The sequence below is a fragment of the Ziziphus jujuba genome, chromosome 3 (assembly GCF_031755915.1).
Source record: "Ziziphus jujuba cultivar Dongzao chromosome 3, ASM3175591v1".
Taxonomy (NCBI): domain Eukaryota; kingdom Viridiplantae; phylum Streptophyta; class Magnoliopsida; order Rosales; family Rhamnaceae; genus Ziziphus; species Ziziphus jujuba.
The window spans coordinates 8,389,505-8,411,267 of record NC_083381.1 but is presented as its reverse complement, the minus strand read 5'-3'; the positions used below and the strand labels follow the sequence as shown (position 1 = coordinate 8,411,267).

The 21,763-nt window shown below is 32.7% G+C and overlaps 2 protein-coding genes across 2 annotated transcripts; one reads left to right on the top strand and one right to left on the bottom strand.

Annotated features, from left to right (window-relative positions):
- The first annotated feature begins 1,223 nt into the window (after nt 1–1,223).
- Nucleotides 1,224–2,421, top strand: LOC107422146 (organ-specific protein P4). Its single transcript, XM_016031554.4, has 2 exons — nt 1,224–1,381; nt 1,769–2,421. Exons 1-2 carry the CDS (start codon nt 1,328–1,330, stop codon nt 2,195–2,197), a joined length of 483 nt encoding a protein of 160 aa, XP_015887040.1. The 5' UTR covers nt 1,224–1,327; the 3' UTR covers nt 2,198–2,421.
- Nucleotides 2,422–8,598: 6,177 nt separating this feature from the next.
- On the bottom strand, nt 8,599–11,077 carry LOC132803081 (respiratory burst oxidase homolog protein D-like). The gene is made up of 6 exons (XM_060815319.1): nt 10,930–11,077; nt 10,255–10,303; nt 9,879–10,143; nt 9,247–9,362; nt 8,922–9,024; nt 8,599–8,820 (listed from the first exon to the last, which is right to left on the bottom strand). The coding sequence occupies exons 1-6, from the start codon at nt 11,075–11,077 to the stop codon at nt 8,599–8,601; spliced, it is 903 nt and encodes a 300-aa protein (XP_060671302.1).
- Between the last annotated feature and the right edge of the window lie 10,686 nt (nt 11,078–21,763).

Below are 21,763 nucleotides of genomic sequence, written 5' to 3'. Positions count from 1 at the left end.
TTATTACAAGCGTAGTGGATCCCCTGCAATATTTGATAAATATTTATCATATCAAAATCAACTCACTTCCATATTAGATTCAAGATAATATATATATATATATATATTCATATATGTTTCTCATATAATTCAAGATAATATTAATTATTTGTCCACAAGATAATATTAAATATTTAGCTGAGCTGTCTGCTTCAACAATGCACTTCTTTCATATATGATCTGTAAAGATTACAAATAGATAAATTATCCTTTTCAATCGTTTATGCATTCAAATGAGGTTGATATACAGGTCAATTAGCCTCTTCAATTATATAAATATTCAAATGAGGTTTGCTTAATTGGTATGCTGTCACATCCATGCTCATGAAATTATTGATTCAACCTATATCTCTCCTCTTTAAATTAGAAACTGGTATAATAATGAAAAATAAATAAATAAATAAAGTCATTCATGCAAAATTGAATAAAATTAATACGATGGGTTTGTATCAATATTTCGGCCTAGATAAAAGAGACTAGAAGACTAAGATAAAGCATTTATCCCACATGGATTAAGAGGAAGGGAAAAAAAAAAAAAAAAAAGGAAAACAACTAATTGGATTTTTTGAAATATAACTTAAAGTATTTATTGCTCATAGAAAAAATAAGGAATTTATAGGTGGCTTTTCTACTACACATTGAAGCCTCTTTGGCACTTTGAAGGGACCTTCACATCTGCTAAATCCCTCTACACTAGAATATTTCTTTTTAGTTTTAATTTTATTTTTTCTTCATTGTAAAGAAGGCTTATTGGCTGTCTATTATTTATCTTTTAATTTAATGTTGGCTTTTAGCCAGCATTTTTATGCTGGCTAATGGGCCACCTATTTCATTGGTTTTTCTTAATTAATTAAAATCTGTTAAGTATTAAAGCATCAGAATATTTAAAATTGTTTATTTTATTTTCTTTATTCTAGAATGTGAGATGTCACAAATAGTCAAAATCATTTGGTGGTGGAAATTATTCTTAACAGGTGGATCCCATGCAGCATTGAATAAATATTTATCATATCAAAATTTTGTTTGCTTCATATTAGATTCAAGATGATAATAATAATATTAATAAAATATCTATATATGTATATAAATATATATACATATTTCTGATATAATTAATCAAGATAATATTAAATATTTAGCTACAGGGTGTCTCCTTCAATAATTCACTTCTCATAGATGATAACGTCTATAAATGTTGAGAGCTAAGTTAGCCTCTTCAACCATTCAAGCGAAATTTTCATTAAAAAAAAAAAAAAATTTAGTTTCATCTTCATAAGTCTACACCAAGATGAAAACTTTCTTTCTGCTGATGATCATCTTCACCTTCTCATCATTGCTTCTGGTAAGAAATATTATGTTCTCAACTGTATAGCTATCATTAAATTCCAGATCGTCTAATCAAGTACAATAATCATTTCCTTATTAATTACGCTAATGCATTTCTTCTTATATATTTATACTCAATAACAAAGAATTATGTAGAATTATGTAGAATTATCACCTCCTCAATAAATCACTCCTTGCGATGATATTAAAGTCACGACGTATATTTTGTATGCTGCTCAAATTTAGTTTAGAATTATATTATAATCCTAAAAATAAAGAATAAAAATAAAGAAATTATTAAATGCTTTTGATCTCAGTGAGAGAAAATGATTACTTCTAACTTTTTTTATTTATATCATCAGCTTCTTCATCTTCTTCTTCCTATTTTATTTTGGACATACAGGTTCCAAATACCATTACTGCAAGGAAAGACCCAGGAGAATATTGGGCAGTTATCATGGAGAATCAACCAATTCCAAAGGCCATTCAAGGCCTACTTGGTAATATAGCAAATTCAAGAAATGGTGGTAAATTTGCTAAAGATTTTTCAGCTGAAACATCATCAAATTTCTGGACTTATCAAGGTAACAAAAATGTTGAACCGAATGAGGAGGAAAGGAGCTTCAATACAAACGGGGAATATCTAATTAGTGAAGATTTTGTTGTTGAACCATCATCAAATCTGTGGGTTTATGATGGGAACCAAAATGTTGAAGCAAACAAGGATATCAAGTTCAGGGAAAACCTTGTTAAAGATTTTTCTGTTGACATGTCATCAAATTTTTGGGTTTATCATGGTGACCAAAATTTTGAAACCAAGCAAGGAAATTAAGAATTTCAAAGAGAATTTTAATGGAGACCTCTTAATTATATAAAAGGAGGCCTGAAACTAAACGATAAGCTAATGTGTAATAGTAAGGCTTTAAATACCAAATTAGTTTATGAACCCGTTTACCAAGTGTAAAAAATGATATTATTGTTATTCAATGTGGAATAGAACTTGAAGAAAATAACTTGTTTGTTGGTCTTGTTATTTATTTATTTATTTATTTATTTTTTGGACTCTTAAATATTAATTATGTCAACGTAACCAATCAAAGAAACAATATATTGAAGACACCGGGAATTATAAAGGATGGGAGCCGTGATTTACATAACTATGGTGTTCATTAGTTCAAAATGGACCTATTTTGGCATAAAGTACGGTTTGGTAATGTTCAATCAAATTCAAACTGATTTAACATTAAATCCAATCCGATCCTATTTTACATATCAGGCGGTTGAAAATTTAACTTTTGGCCTTTTTTACTTGTGTAAAATATTCTATTTTTTAACTGAAATCTCTTTTGCTTTTGAAAAATAAATATATTTATTTTTAAGATGAGATAAAATAAAATAAAATTGCTTAAAATAATGTATAAATTAAAACTTGTTTTGACTAAATGAAAATCAATTTATATGAAATAAAAACAAAAACTGCAGTAATTTACTAATTATTTTTTAAATATATTTTTTAATTATTTATATTTTAATCAATTTGATTTGGATCAGTTTCATAGACTTTTGTCTCTTAAATCCAATATAAATTGAACTGATTATTTGGTTTTGGATTTGTTAAACCAATGCTATCTAATTAATATAAAATAAATTATCCAAACAAATTAGATTAGCCTAGATTGATTGATTTAGTCGGTTAATCAACTTTTTTAAAAATAAAACCAAAAATTTTACTATTATAATAAGTATATAATAACTGAAATAGGTTGCCAGACTTAAAATCTCTAGGACATCCTAACCAAATTGGCACCCCCAAGTAAGAAAACCAAAGCTGGACAAATTTATTAAAGTAAGAGAAGTTTGTTAATACAAGGATGAAAAGGAACAAAATCCAAAAGACAAACAAAACCACCCAAAGTAGGTATCATTAAAACCTTACACCTAGAAAACCCAATGGTAAAAACAAAAAAAAAGGGAAAAAGAGTACCTAGTCAATTACAAAATGTGATGACCAGTGTTAACAAATTGATGTGATGACCAGTGTGAATTGATTGGTGTGAGGCTGCCAAGCTATTTTACTAGCAAGAGCTATTAAGTATCCAATCCTACATCATTTAGGTGTGGACGAAGATGGTTCAAAAATAAAAATAATCTCTCTTTGAACAACCAAGGCATTTTCAAAGCGGTTTACTTCAGCGTTTGAAAGAACTGCAGGGTTGAATGTGCTCCATTGGAGGCAATTCTATGATGGATGACCCCATGAGAAGTCTTAAACCGAAAAAAAAAAGAGAGGAAAAAAAAAACTTCATTTCGTTTGCATTGTGATGGTTACATTGAAGACAATATCAGTAGTGTAAGAGAGTGGCATGTCAATGGGGGACCTTACGAGCTAAATTGAGGACGATGTTGGTAGAGCAAGAGAGTGAGATGCTAGTGGAAGGCATTACAGATGATTTCAATGTCTGTACCTTATTGGAAATGTGTCAACTAGGATGCTGAACCCTAAGAATGATGGATTGTAACAACCAATATAAGCTCAAATCGGTGTGTGGCTACCAAAATAAATATGGGCAGATGCGAAATACTAGTAGGCTACGTTATGGAAAAGGCTACATGGTGTCCAATCCTATATCGCCAAGTGCGGAATGGTAATGATTCTAATTTACATAAAGTCACTCTTTTAACAACTAAAGATTTTTCAAAATAGTTGGTTTCAAGGTTTGAAAGAATTTTGGAATTAAGTATGCTCTAGTGGAAACAATCCTAATATGAGTGACCCACTGGGAAGTCTGAACCAAAAACTACATACCATCTCAAGTGTGATAGTTAAATTAAGGACAATATTGGTAGAGCAAGAGAGCAGGTCGCCAGTGGAGGTGGGGCATTGCTCAAATAATCTATAAGCCTTTCTCCACATTAAATTCTCGAAACGAGCAGAAGTAGAAAAAGAAGAAATAGATGCCTACCAACACTCTAAATCTTCCATAATGGAAAATTTAGAAAGTAAATCAGCTACCTTGTTTTCTTCTAGAAAAAAGTGGAAGACTCTGAAATTGACACTATTGATGAAATTAAGATTAGTAAACTAGAATTAGACCTTAGAAGTTGCACTACTCAAGGTGAGTCACACTGCATTCACAAACTATGCCAAGAAAATCTCTTAGAAAGCTCCAAAGCATGAAAAACCAAAAGAAGCTCCATCTTGAAAGCAAAAACAATGCTGAAAGGGATAGTAGAGCAATCTTTCACAAACCCATAACAAGTCTTGAATATGCCTCTACCCCTCACAGCTAGAAGTACCATTGGCAGCACTATCTATGTTCACTTTGATCCAAAAAGAAGCTGGAAAATACCTATTAACTTGAATAATTTTACGAGCCTTCATAATATTAGTCTTGATCCTAAAATTTTTAATCAAGAAAAGATCCAACATTGAGTTTCGCATTGTTCCTGATTGAAGTGTGTTGGCCTCCTTAATTGAATTAGCAATGAAAACAAATTTCCAAGCTAAATGAATAAGCAAATTTGATTAAAGAATTTGATTTCGAGCAAACCAAATAGAATAGAAATTAGTTATAACCACAACAAGCTAGTTACTAGCAAATTAAGAACTCTGATTGATTTTTAAAGCCATCTTAGACAAATGCAAATGAGTACTCAGGGTATCTAGATTATGACCAAAGTAACGGCCAATGAAATTCTAAACTGCTACAATATATGGACACAACATAAACATATGAGAAAAAACTCACAATATTTATTGCAAGGCTAACACCGAGACACCATACTAACTCCTCTTCACACAAAAAACTCATCAATAGGAAGCTTATTAAGAAACAATCTCCAACATAAGAAAGAATGTGAAGGAGGAATGTAATTAAACCAAATGCCTTTAACCTAACCTACAATCATTTAGGCATCCATAAGATGATTATACATTATCTTGCAGCTAATGACACCTAAAGAAGAATGCTTCCAAAAAAAATAAACTTGGATTAAAATCAACACATACCATGGAAATTCTAGCAGCCATTAGCAAAAAATATGTACTGAATTTTGAAGGTGTAGTCTAATGATCATCGGTATTAACCAAAGCTAAAATAAGCAAGTTTGGATTTAGACTCTAATTTGTATGTCTAGTAACTCAATAAAAGGCTTACCCAACCAATTATCTTACCAAAATCTCATTTGAGAATCCCTTTCAATAATCCAACAAAAATTTTATTAATATTTGCCTGAAGTTCGCAAAAGTTTGGCCAGATTGAAGAAGGAACACAAAAATTCTTATTAAGTATAACCATGTAACGAGCATGTAAGAAATAAAAAACAAAAAAACTTTTCGTGATTAGTTTCCAAGCTTCCTCTACCCACATCTCTATGTGCCCGCAGCACTTCCATATGGAAAAAGATAGGCTTACTATGTTCCATCAATAGCACCTAACCTATGCCAATTTTGGCAAACCGTGCTCCACCCCAGTGAACTCAAGCAGTTCCTACGTGCCTAGAGGCCAGAGGCGAATCCGTTCACAGTTAGTTTTCAAGCTTATTTTCACAAAAAAGATATGTTGAACAAAGTTAAATTTTCAATTCAAATGCCATCCATTTTAATGGTAGGCAACAAATATTCTATTTTACAGCGGTAGCACTTCTCTTCATAGAAGATTCAGTTCAGAAGAAATTTTGAATAGCACGATTAGAAGACTTAAGCAAACTCGTAAGCCAACCATAAACCATAGAAGAATGCACATATAAGTTGCGATGACAGAATTGATAGGCCACACCCCACCAGAAATAAATATGTTATGACAACAAATAATATAGCATCTAAAGTATACTCGTCTAAATGACAACAAACAAACAAAAAACAAAAAACAAAAAGAAAATAAAAAACAAAAAATACTCAAAATGTTTGTTTATTTTCATTTTACATTGTCTAAGACAAATTTGTCACTTGACTTCAGAAGATGAGAATAACTTGAGCAGAAGGAGTATTTCCAATGACCATTACATTATCAACTTGAGGCTCTTGTTCTAAGTTGAATAGCCATTATTCTCAAAAGTTTAAATTAATAGAAGTTAATCTTTATTACATTGATATTATTTAATGGACCTAACAACATATTTGGATAATGATAAAATTAGTAAGAATCTAATTCTCTTAGGAAAGTGATAACTTTCTTTTGTTTAGATATTTATTGTTAGGTGGAAAAATATGGGCCCGGGGAATTAGATTCCCACAAATGTAGGAAAATATGTGGAAAAGTTGTTCCCACCTATAAATGTGTCATTTTGAGAATCTCACAGAAAATAGTTTTAATTTTTTTTAAATTGCATATTTGCCCTTAATTGATTATACAATATTAAATTTAATTACTTACAAGACCCAACTTTCCTATTACTCATCAAACATATCAGGAGAAAATAATTCTCAAGAAACTAAATCCCATGAAACTAAAATTTCAAGAATCAGTTTCCTTCTCAACTTTAACACCAAAGTGTAGCTTTCCCTGCCCTTTAGGGTACTTGGATGGCACTAGCCATTCCCATTAGTTGTGAATACAGGTGGACACAAATTGGTCCGAAGCAACAAAATCGAACTAATTCAGTTTGATTTGGTTTGGACAATTTTTAATCTAAACCAAATTCAACTGGACCAATTATATATATAATTTTTTTAATATTTTGTTATAATTATTTATTTTTAATATATTTTTATATTATTAATTTTTTTAGTTTAATGTATTAATAATTATAAATTTAGATTAATAAATAAAAAATTAAAAACTTAAAAAAAAAACAATAAACCAATAAAAATGAACTGAACCAATAATGATCGGCTCAATTTAATTTGGTTTCTCTCATTGATTTAGTTGTGCTTTGTAAAATAATGCAAAAAACCGATCAAATCTAATTGTTGTCAGCCATAGCTGTGGGCAAGCTTACCAATAAAAATATAAAATTGTTTTCCAGCAATCATCCATAGCTATGGGCAAGCTTACCAATAAAAAAATAAAAATATGAAATTGTTTTCCCATTAATGCAAAGGTTGGATAAATAATCTATAATAATTAATTATATTCAAATTTAATTATGACATGTGGAAATATCTTACTTTTAGTTATCTTACTTTTATATATAATATAAATAATATATATACATAATATCATAAATAATAATATTTAAGCTTCAAAACTTTAAATTATATTATATGTATTATTTGTTATAAAAAATAAATTAAAATAATCTAAAACCGCAAATTAAGAATAAATAGAAATTAGATATACTGAAATAAATAATAATATATAACAAAAATTAAAAAAAAAACATATTCATCTATTAAAACCATTTCAACACTATTAATTTCTGATTTATCATCAAAGTTTGGAACTTTCCAAAATCTTGGGACTCGAACTTTAAACATTCACTACATCTTGTTAGCATTGATCTCACTAAAATTTTTGGATTATTAATTTATTGTCTTTTATTTGCATATTATTAATTAAATATTTTCTAGATTTTTGGGGCATAAAATGTTGGGTTTTGTGAAAATATTTTAAAAAGGAAACTTTTCAAACTGAGTGAATCGTAAAGATTTTGAGAGAAAATGTTATTTTTAAATACTTAATAATTAGTTACCTATTTATTATTGATTAATCAAGTTAATATTATTATTATTATTTATTTTCCTGTTTAGTAGATTGGGTTACTCACTGAGATGATTAGCATCTCACGTTTTTTTTAAATTTCGTTCCCTTAAGCCCAGGTTAGTCATCATTAATTGTCCGGGGGCTAGCTCGACATCTTGATTCGTTGTCGAAGACCAAAAGGCTTTTCCTTTCATTTCTATCTTGTATTAAATTTCATATTCAATTGTAGTGGATAACGCTCTGTATACTATTTGGACGTTTATTTATTTAATTATGCACTAATTCTCTGTCATTTATTTGAAGTCCTGGAAATTTGTGATAATATTTTGTAGGAAAGTGGGAGGAATAAGGTGATGCATTTAGAAGTGTGTTTTCAGTGCAGGAAAATTGTGGTAAGTTCTACCCTTAGGGGAGATACTGTCAAATTTTCTGTTGGGAGATTCAGTGGTGTTTCCCTGAAATCAGGACTTGTTTAAGGTTCCGGTGAAGAATTTTAGATAGGTCCTGACAAAAACTTTATTGTAGCATGGTTGAAAATGTCAGGATCTCAGTTTGTTTTTTCCTTTCTCATTTTAGTGGATTCCAAACTTCAAACGTAGAGGAAGGATTGTAAAGACAAGGATCTTACATTATTGCAGCAAGCATTTTGGATAAAATTAACAATGTCTTTGAGGATGCTAATGAAAGGTGTAGCTCCTATCCCCAGGCCAATTAGAAGAACTATATCATACTTGATATGGTCTTGGGAGGCAGCTCCATAAGGTCCATCTATGTATATTTTAGGATGCTCCCTTACCCCATATGACGTCGCCTGCAAAACTTGAGAAGATATGAAATTTTCGAAGGGATTTGATAGTTTTCCAGCTAAATTTAAGGTTTGGTAGTCTGCATTCAGTTTCTCCCAGTTTTTACCTCTTGGTAAAGACTATATATTTGATAGCTCCACTCTCCAAGAGTTCTTATGTGCACTCTTTGGAAGTCATCTACTGGTCCTGAAGTTAAGGAAAATGGGTGCCTGAGGTTGTAAGAGAGAAGAGAAATTTACCATTATATATGGAAATATTTTTCCAATTATATTGACTTCTTGGGTGCTTTAAGGCTTTAAGCATGCAGGGGGAAAACATGTAGAAATTGTATATATTTGTATGCAATGCAAGGTAACCCTCAGATATATATTTGTATGTATAAGGTGTAAAAACAAACAAATTACTTGATAAGGTGCATATATAACAATTACCATTCAACTGATGAAATTTGAGGGCATTGAATGAATATGTACATGCCACTCCGATAACTAAGAGATTCTGGTTTCTGCAATGTTAGGTACAAAACCTTTCCTGGATAAAAACTTGCCTGCAAACAAGTAAAAGAAAACAAAAAGAAGCAACAAGAACAATTAGCAAATAGTTTCCCCAAAAGAAAACTAAATTTGATTGCATTTTTAACAAAACTAAAATCCTGTAACCTCACAAGAAGGAAAACATATATACATACAGGTACATATATATGTGTTTTTACGTGTAAGATAATGAGAGATTTAATTACAACCTGTCTCCTCAACTTCCACTTTTTTCATCTTCCCCAGTAAAATTATGAAAACTCACACTATCCCTTTTCTATGTTTTTCTAGTTTATGGGGCAATTTGATGGTATACCTACAGAAATTCCACCTCAAAGCACCCTGATCTTACCGCACGAAGGATCCTCTCTCCCATATATGTTAGCACAAGAATATCTGCCCAAGGAAATGTTTAGAACAACAAACGGGTTAAAAAAATAATAATAATAAAAAAAAGTTTATCATAATCATTTAAACCATTTTTTTGTATTCGTATTTCATGATAAATGCAATTATAAAAGAAGGCTTACTGTTTTCTCAATTGTGTTGTCTGTTAGGAAGAGGAACATAGAATGGATAACGAGCAAAGCATACACAAGAATGAACAAGTGGTGGGAGTAGCAAAAGGTATTATACCCAGTGACACGCTGGACTAAACTAGGGAGTGAAGGCGAACGGCGGCTTGGCCACTTTGCTGCTAGTGAAAATGCCATAGCCATTAGTATTACCATGACAATGCCTGTTGCCACATCTGTAGTGGCTATATTTGAACGTATGACCATGAACATCAAAGTTCTATCAAAATACCTCATTCTAAAGGATTACAAGATCAAACCCTATATATATATATATATTTGTTTAAAGTAAATTAGTATGAAAAGCTTTTTAGTAAATGTAATAAGTTACCTGCTTAATATCCATCTCCGTAATTTTCCCATCCATGTTTCTATCACACCTGTAAAATTTAAAAAAAATATATAAAATAAAAATATAAAATCACCCCCATCCCGTTTAAGTCAATCACAGATTTAAGGAAATTTATTGGAAAGGAATAACCAAATATGTAAAATGTATGTGACGAGCATATAAATTTTACATGTCAAAGAAAAGCCTTATCCCTGAATGGAAGCAAGGGTCGGTCATTTGACCCCAGTATCTATGAAGTTCAGCTTTTGATAAATCACTTTTCAAATTCCTTCATGATCCCCTCAGAGCCCTTAATAACTCAACCGCAAACTCCTGAGATTCTTGCATTCCCGCCCAAAAATAATTAAAATTTGGCAAGAACACATAAGTTTATTTCAATAGCCAAAATAGAATTCACGAGTTTGGCATAAAAAAACATATATGTTTCAAATTTTAAAAACAAAAAAGTAGTGTTTTTCTTATTGATAACTTCTTGCTTTTGAAAACAAAGAATGGTCTTTTGGTCCCATGGCCAAAAGGGGCCTCCATTTTATCTAAAATAATACAAAATCATTAAGAGATTAATATGTTAAAATATGTATATCCTACCGTGGAGAAAATTTATATTTATTTATTTTTTCCTGAGAAAAAGTACAACTGGTCAGATTTTCTTACCTATACAAAAACCAAAATCTGACCATTTCACAACTGGTTCGTGGCTGTTCCTGATTAAGGCAAGCCGGTTGAACCGCTTCTCTATGTCCTTCCACTTTACAGCACCACAACCATGGCCAGTGATGCCAATGAATATCAGAAATTCCATGGATGCCTCCCCATTTCTTTGTAGAGAAGATCACTGGTTTTCAGCTTGTGTCCTCTCAGTTTGGTGTTGGCTTTTCTGATCCGGAGAAAAAGAAAGTGGAATAATACTAGCACTGAAAGAAGAAGAAGAAGATGATGAGGGTGAGGATGAGGATGAGGATGAGGGAGTTGTAGTCACAGAGGATTGCTGTTTTACATGAGCCTGCATTGATGATCTCCTGATACTATTCCACCATAACGTTTTCATTGGAAATAAAAATGTGTGTTTTCTTTTTTTTCAACAAAGAAAGAAAATACTGTTTGGCAGAATAGAATTTAACCTTTTGCAGGGAAAGAAGATGAATGGGTTATTTTTCAAGAATATAAGTGCTGCTTTATTTGTTTTAAATTGCATGCTCTCCCATGAAGGAGAAGAGAGCTAGCTAAGCAATTGACAGTTTGATTTCATTCTTGAAAGTTACTAGCTAAGCAGCAATTTTGTTTTTTCTTTTCTTTTCTTTATATTTATGTTTCATACATATATTTTCTTAGTTTTGGGTGGTTGAAGGGGAAGAGAAAACTATTACATATAATTGGTTTGGTGTGGTTGTGAATAAGACAAAGGAATCATAGCAAGAGAAGTTATATGCTACGCCAGGCAGGAATTATAATTAGCCAGGAATAGAAAGAAAATGAGAGCAGGTAGAGAAGAGAAAGACTAGGAGAAAACGCATCATGCATGGAAAAAGAAAAGGTTGTGATTAGATACATAGATGGAGAGAGAGAGAGAGAGAGAGAGAGAGAGAGAGAGAGAGAGAGCATATGATATGGACTATATCTCTACCAAGCTAAACCAAAGTCAGCATGAAAAAGCAGCTGGGAGAGTAGAATTGGGTTTTACAAAACTCTTAGCCTCCAGCTAGCCCCAGCTTCTGCTCCATCTGCAAATTGCTATATATATATATATATATATAATAGTTTTTGATGAAATTATAATATGATGTATACATAAATATTATATGTATATGTGTGTGTCTGTGTGGAGTTTGTACTATATGCTATCGGTATCATTTCAACTTTCAGGTTAATTATTCATATATTTCCATACCATTAAGATACAAGACAACTTTGGCTAAATTTGGCATATAGCTTAAGGATAGCTCAATTTGATATTAATTACTTGGCAGATTCCCTAAAGTAAGAACCACTGATTCCACGCTTTTAAATAGATGTAACTTAAGAAAAAGGTATAAATTTTGCTAAAGGTTAAAAGTTGAGAGAGAGAGAGAGAGAGAGAGAGAGAGAGAGAGAGAGAGAGAAAGGATTAAGATAATGTGTAAAGTTTATACATTTTGATCTCGATTGATATTCAGAATTATACTATATTATTTCTGTCACATTGAACTGGATTGTGTAGTATTGAACTTAATTATATTAAACCGATTTTTATTAATCAATATAAAATGTTTGTTGCATAAATGTGTATTGTTTTATTTTAATTTTTATCATAAAAATAGGTAGAACTGTATTGAACTGTACTGTATTCATCATTATACAAAGTTTGGTGCAAAAATGTATTGTATAATTTTATAGATAAATAATAATAATAATAATGCTAGGGATATTAAAAATTTGTACCAAAAACTATACTAAGATGAGATGGAACTTGAGTTGGCATCCAACTCAAATTACCATTAATTGCCATGTCATCATATGCTTTAGCAAAATTAATTGTGATAACACTTTAGCCATTGCCATTGCAAAGAATCTTGTTTAGCATTGAAGAATCAAGCACGTTTCTATCAAATATCAAAGCATTCAAGAAGCAAAGAAGAACAAGGAAATTTGCCTTAGATGTTGTCCAACTCAAGAACAACTAGTAGATATACTAACTACGCCATTCTCAAGAAATACATTTGAAGAACTAAGAAACATGTTGTATGTTGTTCTTATCATTACGAAGGAAGAGTGTTAGAAAAATGGTGAATGTTAGAAACAAATGCATGCAGACCCTAGGCAATGCTGTAAGCCAAAGGGTATGCCTGTTTATGTTTTGTCTATTATATATGTTCTAGATTAAGCTAGCTAAACATGTTGAGGTAAATCTTAGAAAGGATTGTATTGAAGCAAGCTAAGTCGAAGACATTCAAAAGAAGAGGTTGAGGAACTTAAGCTACTTTGCAATAAGCTTGACCATATATAAACCAAAAAAGGAATGCTTCATGTTTAAGCAACCTATAAACATCAACCACATGGCAAACATACATTGGTTAGCTTAATGGTAAGTAAACCAGAAATTTTGACCTACTTGTGTTCACATTGCTTCATGAAGATGCAAATCGTTTCCATCTGTTATTTTGGTCGGTCAAGCTTGTTTTACAAGCTAAGTTTTGGCTATAAATAACCTTTCTAAAATGTAATCAAGTTTGTTATAGTTAAAGGTGTTGCAAATTTTCAAAAAACTAGTGAGAAACCCATTGGTTTCCTTTTAAGCCAATATTTTCATATTTACTTCACCAACTTTTTAATTAATTCCAAACCTGATGAGAACCTGCCTGTACCTACGCAAATAAAACTCGCTCAAGTCTGATCCTGTGCAATTGAAGACCAGACCAATTACCAGGGCACAAGCTAAAAGGTTTAAGGACAATTTGGTTAGCTTTATTCACAAAGTAATTAAATCTCATGAAGGTATATTAATATCAAAAGATTCAAAACCCGTACTGAGCATTCAAGTTGTGAAGGCCGAAATGGACCCAGAAAGCTGTTTTGGCACATATGAGGACTCCGGGTAGTAAGAGATGGGTTTGTTAACTTATGAATATGATTGAGCTTACCAAGAGGTCACAGAATCATGCCAAGGTAGAAGCAAGGATGTCCAAACACATCATTTGCGCACACACTTCAACTTTGGCCGAATTGTGCGTGATCGGTGCTGGGAAGGAGTTATCTTGTCATCCAAGCAAGCTTTGATCATTTCAGTCAGTGGCAACATGTTGAGAGTAGTTCTAATCCTATTTGGCATCCTATATGGCATATTGGATCTGATTTGGAGTCTAAATTAGCTGGTGATTAGACAAAGATAACTTATTTGGAAAACTAGTCAACTACTTTCCAAATTTAGAAATTAGATTTTTAAATTAGGAAATAGTATTTTATTTTGGTTTTTATTTAATTATTTGCTGGAAAAAATTATTTAGGAAAGTTAATATTTTAATATTTTTACTGTAAATTAATTAATTCTTTTTTAAAATTAATGAATTAAACAATATGAATTGGATTAGGAAAGTTAAGTAAAATTCGGCCACACTATCATTTCAACACTTTTGGCCGGTTTTACCTAATGTTTTTAGGGTTTTATTCTTGTAACTCAAACCTATTTAAAAGTTTGTTTTCTCAATAATATTCAGATCATTATTCATATAGAATTTTTTTTGTAAGAAAGAATTTTCTTTGTTCATTTAGAACACATAGAACTCCATTAGAGAACTAGTATTCAATCTTGACTTATCAATAAGACATCTAAAACCTATTGTGGCATCTTCATCATATACTGAGGTTTCTAATCACAAGTTGACTAGGGGTCAAGGTAACCATTAGAATCTAAACTTAATTTTGATCTGGACTAACTTAATACGGGGTTTAGAACCAAGTTGACCTAGGTTCGTATCACTGTGAGGCAAGATGTTTAGGTTGAGGGGAAGATGATAATCCTAAATGCCAAATTGAAGACTAGGTAATCCTTAAGGTCGACCCAAATGGTCTAGTTCAAAAAAATGGATACAACAATCATGAAGATTCCCAATATTTTGATAGGTCAATGGTCGTTACATGACTTGTGATGGATTAAATGGAGAAGCATCAAATACATTCACACGTTTCATAAAATTATCCTATTTGATGAAATTTAGGGGCAATGTTTGACCTCTGTATATATATATATATATTTTTAACCAAAATACAAAATTTGGATGGATATTAATTTAATTCAAAATTAGATAATTATTTTTATATAGGTTTATTTATTTATTTTATTATACTTTTATCTAGTTTATCAATTAGGTAGTTTATTTCAATAAGGATTGAAGCTTCAAGGGGTCAATATAGAGGGGTAGCCAGAAGACAGAAGACACAACTCTTAACAAAATCAAAATCAATTAACCCTTCCAAAGGACTCTCAAGCTTTATTTTGATTTCTAGTGTCCTTTATTTTTCATTGTTATAGCTTTTTCTTTTAAAGTTCAATAAAAAGCCCATTAGATTATTTTTGTTTTCTGTTCTTATGTACAATCATCTTATTAAAGTTAGAATTCTACATATTTATTTTATTTTATTTTAGCACATCCGTATCACTTTTCTATCGATCATATGCTGCCTTTAATCTATCTTGGATGATTTTCACCTTATCCATTATCATCTACAAGTAATCAAACCTAACCAAATTCTTAGATTTAATAAGCTTCTTGCCCACCTCACTCTGACTTAGTGAGGTCCTGCACTGCTTCTCATACAATGTCCCATATAAGGACATCCCGATGCTCAATTGGTAATTGTTGTTGTAGACAAATTCCACTAACGGTAAATGCTCATCCCATCTTCCTTTCAACTGCATGATGCAAAATCTTACCATATCCTCCAAGCTCTAAATTATCCTCTCTGATTGTTCATCTATATCCGAACGGAAGATGGTGCTAAAATTTAGCTTTGGTTTGAGTGCATTAACCAAATTTTTCCATAGCATCGAATGAAATGTGGATCTCTGTCGGATATGATGCTCACTGGCACATTATGTAGACTCACTATACGGTTCATATATAACTCAGTCAACTTTTTTTGAGAGAATTATTCTCGCATCGATAGGAAATGTGCTAACTATTGAGTTGGTTGATGATCACACATATACCATTATACTTCTTTATCGTGGGATGGAGTTTAAACACATAATCCATAATGATATGCTTCCAATTCTTTACGAGGATGGATAAAGGTTGGAGCTGTTTTTAAGGCTTTTATTTCTTATCTTTCTCTTTTTGATAGACCAAGCACTTCGATACAAATTCTGCAACTTCTCTCTTCATTCCAATCCACCAATAATAATTAATCAATATTTGATACATCTTAGTATTCCCTAAATGCATTGCATACATCAAGCTGTGGGCTTCCTTCAAAATCTCATATTTTAGCTCTGGTATGTCGGGAACACAAAGCTTGCCCTTGAATACTAGGGCTCCATCTTTTCTAATAGAAAAGTCTTGGTTAAGTTACTTTTGATTATTCTCAAAGGGCCTTCCATTTGGACTTCCAAACTATGATCAACTAATATTGGCAGCATATGAAAATCTTGCTAAAAGTAACCCAAAAGGATGCATGTGCATTTCCACTCCCATTTTCTTTAGCCTAACCTTTGGAGGAAGTTGAACAGATTGTGCATAGGCTAAGGATCTAGTAGCTTTCCTACTTAAAGCATCAGCTACCATATTAGCCTTGCCTATATAGTAAGCGATTATGCAATTGTAATCCTTTAATAACTTCAACCACCTCCTTTGCCTCATATTGAATTCTTTTGTGTAAAAATATACTTAAGGCTCTTATGGTCGATCTAGATTTGGCTCATGGCTCCGTATAGGTAATGTCTCCATGTCTTCAAGGCAAATGCTACTACAGCAAGCTCCAAATTATAAGTAGGATAATTGAACTCATGCTTCCTCAATTGCCTTGAAACATAAGCAACTACCCTTTGGTTCTACATCAAAGCACAGCCCAAACCTTCATGGGACATAACTCAATAGACTTTGAAACCCACATTCCTTCTAGTAGGATTAAAATAAGAGCTAACACCAACCTTTTCTTTAATTCATGGCAGCTTCATCCACACTTATTCTTCCATTCAAATTTAAGTCCCTTTTGGGTTAGATAGTGGAGTGGTCCCACTATCTTTGAGAGCCCTTCAACAAAGTGAAATAGTACCCTGTCAACTTAAGGAAACTTCATACTTCAGTCATTGTGGTAAGGTGTTCCCAATTTAAGGCAGCTCTTACTTTTTTGGGGTTTACATAAATACCATATATTGACACTATATGCCCAAGGAATCCCACTTTGTCCAAGCAGAACTCACATTTATTAAACTTGGCATATAGTTGATTCAACCTTAGGGTTTGCAGCACCTTTCTTAATTGCATCTTGTGCTCTTTCCTGCTTTTTGAGTAAGATGTTATCTATAAACATGATGACAAAATGGTTTAATTACAGGCAAAATTCGTGGTTCATCAAATCCATGAGAGCCACTGGAGCATTTGTGAATCCAAACGACATCACTAGGAACTCCTGTTGCCTGTATCGAGATTCAAAGGTAGTATTGGGAATATAAGATTTCTTGACTCTCAACTAATGATATCCAGACCTCAAATCAATATTTAAGAACACTCTGCACCTTGGAGTTACTCAAATAGGTCATCTATCCTTGGCAAAGGAAACCTCTTCGAGATAGTAACTTTGTTAAGCTGCCTATAGTTAATGCACAACCTTAGGATGCCATCTTTCTTCTTCATAAATAGGATTGTGCTCTTCATGGTGATACTCTAAGCCTAAAAAACCTTTATCCATCGATTCTTCCAACTGAACCTTTAATTTTCTTAATTCTGCTAGAGTACTCGATATGGTGGTAAGGAAATAGGAACAATGATAGGGACCAAATTAATTGCAAAATCAATTTCCATTTCTAGTGGTAACCCTGGTAACTCTTTGGGAAATATGTTTGGAAAGTCTTTTACTATGGGCCCATCCTCCAACTCTATCTGATCAACTCAAGTATCGATCACATGTGTAAAATACCCTTCACAACCCTTTTTAGTAAACGTTCAGTAGTAAGTGTAGAGATTAGACCTGGTGAGGATCTTCTGCACTTTCTGTGAAACAGTGCCATTGGTATGTTTGGTAGCCTAAATGTAACTTCTTTCTCATAACCCATAAATCGAATCCATGCCTAGGATTATGTCTAACCCATAAAGATCCAATAGGATTATATCTGCTTCCATCACATGGTCCTCAATGCAGAAAAGACATTCTTTGAGCATTTAGCTATAGGCTAAAATAATTCTCCTGCAAGGGTAGCAATTTCTAACTTACAACTTAATGGGATTGGAGTTATCCCAACTCGGGTAACAAATCTCCCAAGACAAAGGGATGTGAAGCCTCCGGGTCTATTGAACAAGTGCATCATTACCAAAACTATTCAAAGTGGTTGTTACCACATCGAGTGTAGCTAAGGTTTCTTCCTACATCATAGTGAACATTCGACCTAGATCCAGTGGTTGTGGTCTCCATCCTCTACCTCTACTAGGTCATGTAGATTGCTGCATTGATCTGGACAAGCCATCTGTAGCTTGGTTTGCTTGTGAATTCTAACCCTTATAACCCTAACTTGTTGAGTTTGTTAGCCCGATCCCAATACCCCAATACTGTTAGGTAGATAAGGATAATCCCTTTTCATATGGCTTGACTGCTCGCATTGGAAGCATACGTTGTCCTACACAAATGGCCTACCATGCACTTGCCATAAATTCTATAAGTTGGTCTAGAATTGCCTCCAAGGTTAGACTTCTAGTAGGGGCTAGTATGACTATTCACCGAATGTCATGCTGCTTGTGGAAAACAATGATCTCTCCACATTGAGCTAACTTTAGGACATGATCTACCATTACCCTATCCTCTATTGCCAGAGGATCAAAGGATCTCAAGCTATGGCTCCTCTTAAATGGCCCTTATTTAGGGGCCCCTAATTAAGTACCTTTGCATGACCTGTGCCGTGATTTGCACATAAGAATCTACCTTGCAACTTTAAATGTTGTGTCTCTCACAGACTGATAGGTTGGATGCACAACTCCAAAAACACTCAATGCTATGTTCTCGTTCAAGCCATCCACAAATCTTGTCTTTTAATTTCATCATTCGTAATCAGGGGTTTACAATACTTAGACAACTTCAGGAATTTTATTTCATACTCCGAAGCTGTCATTTTTCTTTGGTGCAGCTCCTCGAATTCTCTCCTTCTCAATTCATGGAAAGTAGGAGGGCAATACTTGTGGTAAACACATTTTGAAATTTCACCTAAGTATGATGTCTCCTTGTCTTTTCTGTTCTCCACCATTTTTTGACATCTTTTTCTAGCATGAAGCCTACTATCCTGACTCGGTCCTCGTCAAGACATTGCATCCCTTTATTTAGGATTTTCTCCATGTTAGCCAACCATGCTATAGTCATTGCTAGACTTTCAGTTCTACCAAAGTTTACAGCTTGTAAGCGCCTTACCTAGTCCAGAGTGTACCCCGTAGCATTACTAATCCTTAGTGCTCGAGTCAACTGCATGACAAGATTTTTGAAGATCGACCTACCTCCAGAACTCTCAATTGAGTACTCTCGAGAGTCATATCTACTTTGTTAGGGCATCACGGTAGATTCTAGAGAAAAAAAAAATAGAGATTTAGAAAAAAAAATTTTAACAATGTTTGATAAAGAAGATAATTGAAAGATGGGATGCACAATAATGCACAGTCCCCTAGAAATATGAGAACCTAGAGCTCTAATACCAAAATTGTTAAGACCCTCCCATTATTCCCTACTGAAACCTTAGACTAATCTTGACTAGGGAAGACCCTACTGGAAATTCATTAGAATATCGAGTAGCATCTCGCTGGGATTGGGTTTTCCTAAAAATTTTCCTTCACAGAAAATACACTTTAAAAATTACAACCGCCTTATTACTATCCCCTTACTAAAAAAATTTATAAGATTGTAGCACTTCAAAAATAAAGGAACACAGTGCAAAAATGATTAATAATAAACCAAAATAGTTATACAAAACACTTGGTCCATAGTTTAGTATCAAGGCAATGTAAAATTTATTTAAAGAAACATAGGTAGGATAGAAACAGGAGAAGCAATAATAATCTAGAGGGATAGAAAGGAGAGTTCCTACTTGATTACAGCTACGAAAGGAGGCAATAAAAAAAGATGCGCAGCCTGGTGGTCAATCTGCTAAGTACCTGAATCTAGGGGCAACGAGTTTAAAAAATAAGGAAAACTAATGAGATGCTAATCATTTGGGTAAATGGTACCTATATTGATATAAAAAAAAATATTTTGTATATAATGGTAATGATAATAACAAACAAATAAATAAATAGGAATAAAAAAATTAATGATGGCAATATTATTAGTGATAACAATAATAGTAAATGTAATTTAAGAAATTTAAATACATATTTAAAAAAAATGATTTTCTCTTAGAACCTTACTAATTCGATCAATTTGAAACGTTGCCCCGCTTAAAAATTATTTTCACAAAACCCATAATTTTGTATCCTCGAATATTTCAATATCATTTTGGAAAATAAAGTAAAATAAAATACCATAAATTAAAAGAAAATTTAATTTAAATGAAATATAATATCATTTAAACAAATTTCCCAAAAATATTATTTTAAATTAGTAAAATTAAGATCAAAATGTTAATATAATATATTAAATATATATATTTAAAATAATTAAATAAATTAATAATGATTAATTAAATTATTAAAAATATAAATTAAATATTTATATGAAAAACATTTTAAAACACATACCAGGTGCATACTTGATGCACCACATTATATATTGAGTGATATTACATGGCACTTGGCATTCCAAATACCCTATGATAAAAATAGATAGGAAGAGATTCTTGCAATTGGACACTTTGGTATCCCAAGGTGTCGATGCTAATAACTTACCATCCTATAGCTAAGATGAGGGTGACTAATGCTAATAATTCAAAATACCTGTCAATCATTTAACCACTTTAAAAAGGCCTTGGCGTTATGAGAGTGGTTATCATTATATATGAACCATCCCCTTTTCAATAGCCAAATGGTATAGGATTGAATAGTAGGTAGCCTGCTAGTGATTTTTGTATCTGCCCACACTGATCATCATCGTACAAGAGTCACGAATTGCATCTTACCTATTAAAGATTAGGCCGATGATGCTCGAAATCTTGCCGAAGAGACCCGACCAACATAATGTTCCCCGATCTCATAAACTAGCTCAAATTTGCCAAATGGACCTCAGATTTGGGTTTAAGATGGTAAAAAATGGCAGAATAAGGTAGTGTCACCATTGTAGGAAAAAGCCTCCGATTTTGCCATTAGGCTGTCCATTGGCCCTAAACTTTTGGGGGTAGGTCAGTTTTGGGGTGGTTAAGAGGGTGGTTGTGGCGATGAGGAAGATGGTGACCGGAAATGGGTGAAATCAACCTAGAAAGCCAACATTTGCTGCCGTAAAAAATTGCTCAATCTCGATGCATCGTCAATGATCACGCTATGATTTGTGGCCAGCTGGTTGGGTTCGAGGCAGGCTTCATGGTAGGGCAACACGTTCAACAAGGAGGTGGCCAAAGATGGGTGTTTCAAGGGTTGTCGATCCTCCCTCTCTGTCCTTTCTCTCTTTCTCTCTCTCTCTCTCTCTCTCTCTCTCTCTCTCTCCCCTCTTTCCCTTTCTGCACATAACCAAGTTACCCTATAAAGATCTTTCTTGGTGCCAATATGCACTCATGGGAGTGGTTCTCATGCTAACACATGGCATGCATCAGCTAGTTCCTTTAGTTCCATATTTTACACATGTTGTCCAAAAATACCATATAACAAGTTGAACTTCAGCCGAAACTTTCCAA

Coding starts and splice junctions, on each gene's coding strand:
- LOC107422146 (XM_016031554.4), top strand. CDS start 1,328: ATGAAAACTTTCTTTCTGCTGATGATCATCTTCACCTTCTCATCATTG. Junction 1,382..1,768: donor CCTTCTCATCATTGCTTCTG/GTAAGAAATATT, acceptor TTGGACATACAG/GTTCCAAATACCATTACTGC.
- LOC132803081 (XM_060815319.1), bottom strand. CDS start 11,077: ATGGAATTTCTGATATTCATTGGCATCACTGGCCATGGTTGTGGTGCT. Junction 9,363..9,878: donor ACAACACAATTGAGAAAACA/GTAAGCCTTCTT, acceptor ACTTGTTTGCAG/GCAAGTTTTTATCCAGGAAA. Junction 8,821..8,921: donor TATATAGTCTTTACCAAGAG/GTAAAAACTGGG, acceptor CAAGTTTTGCAG/GCGACGTCATATGGGGTAAG.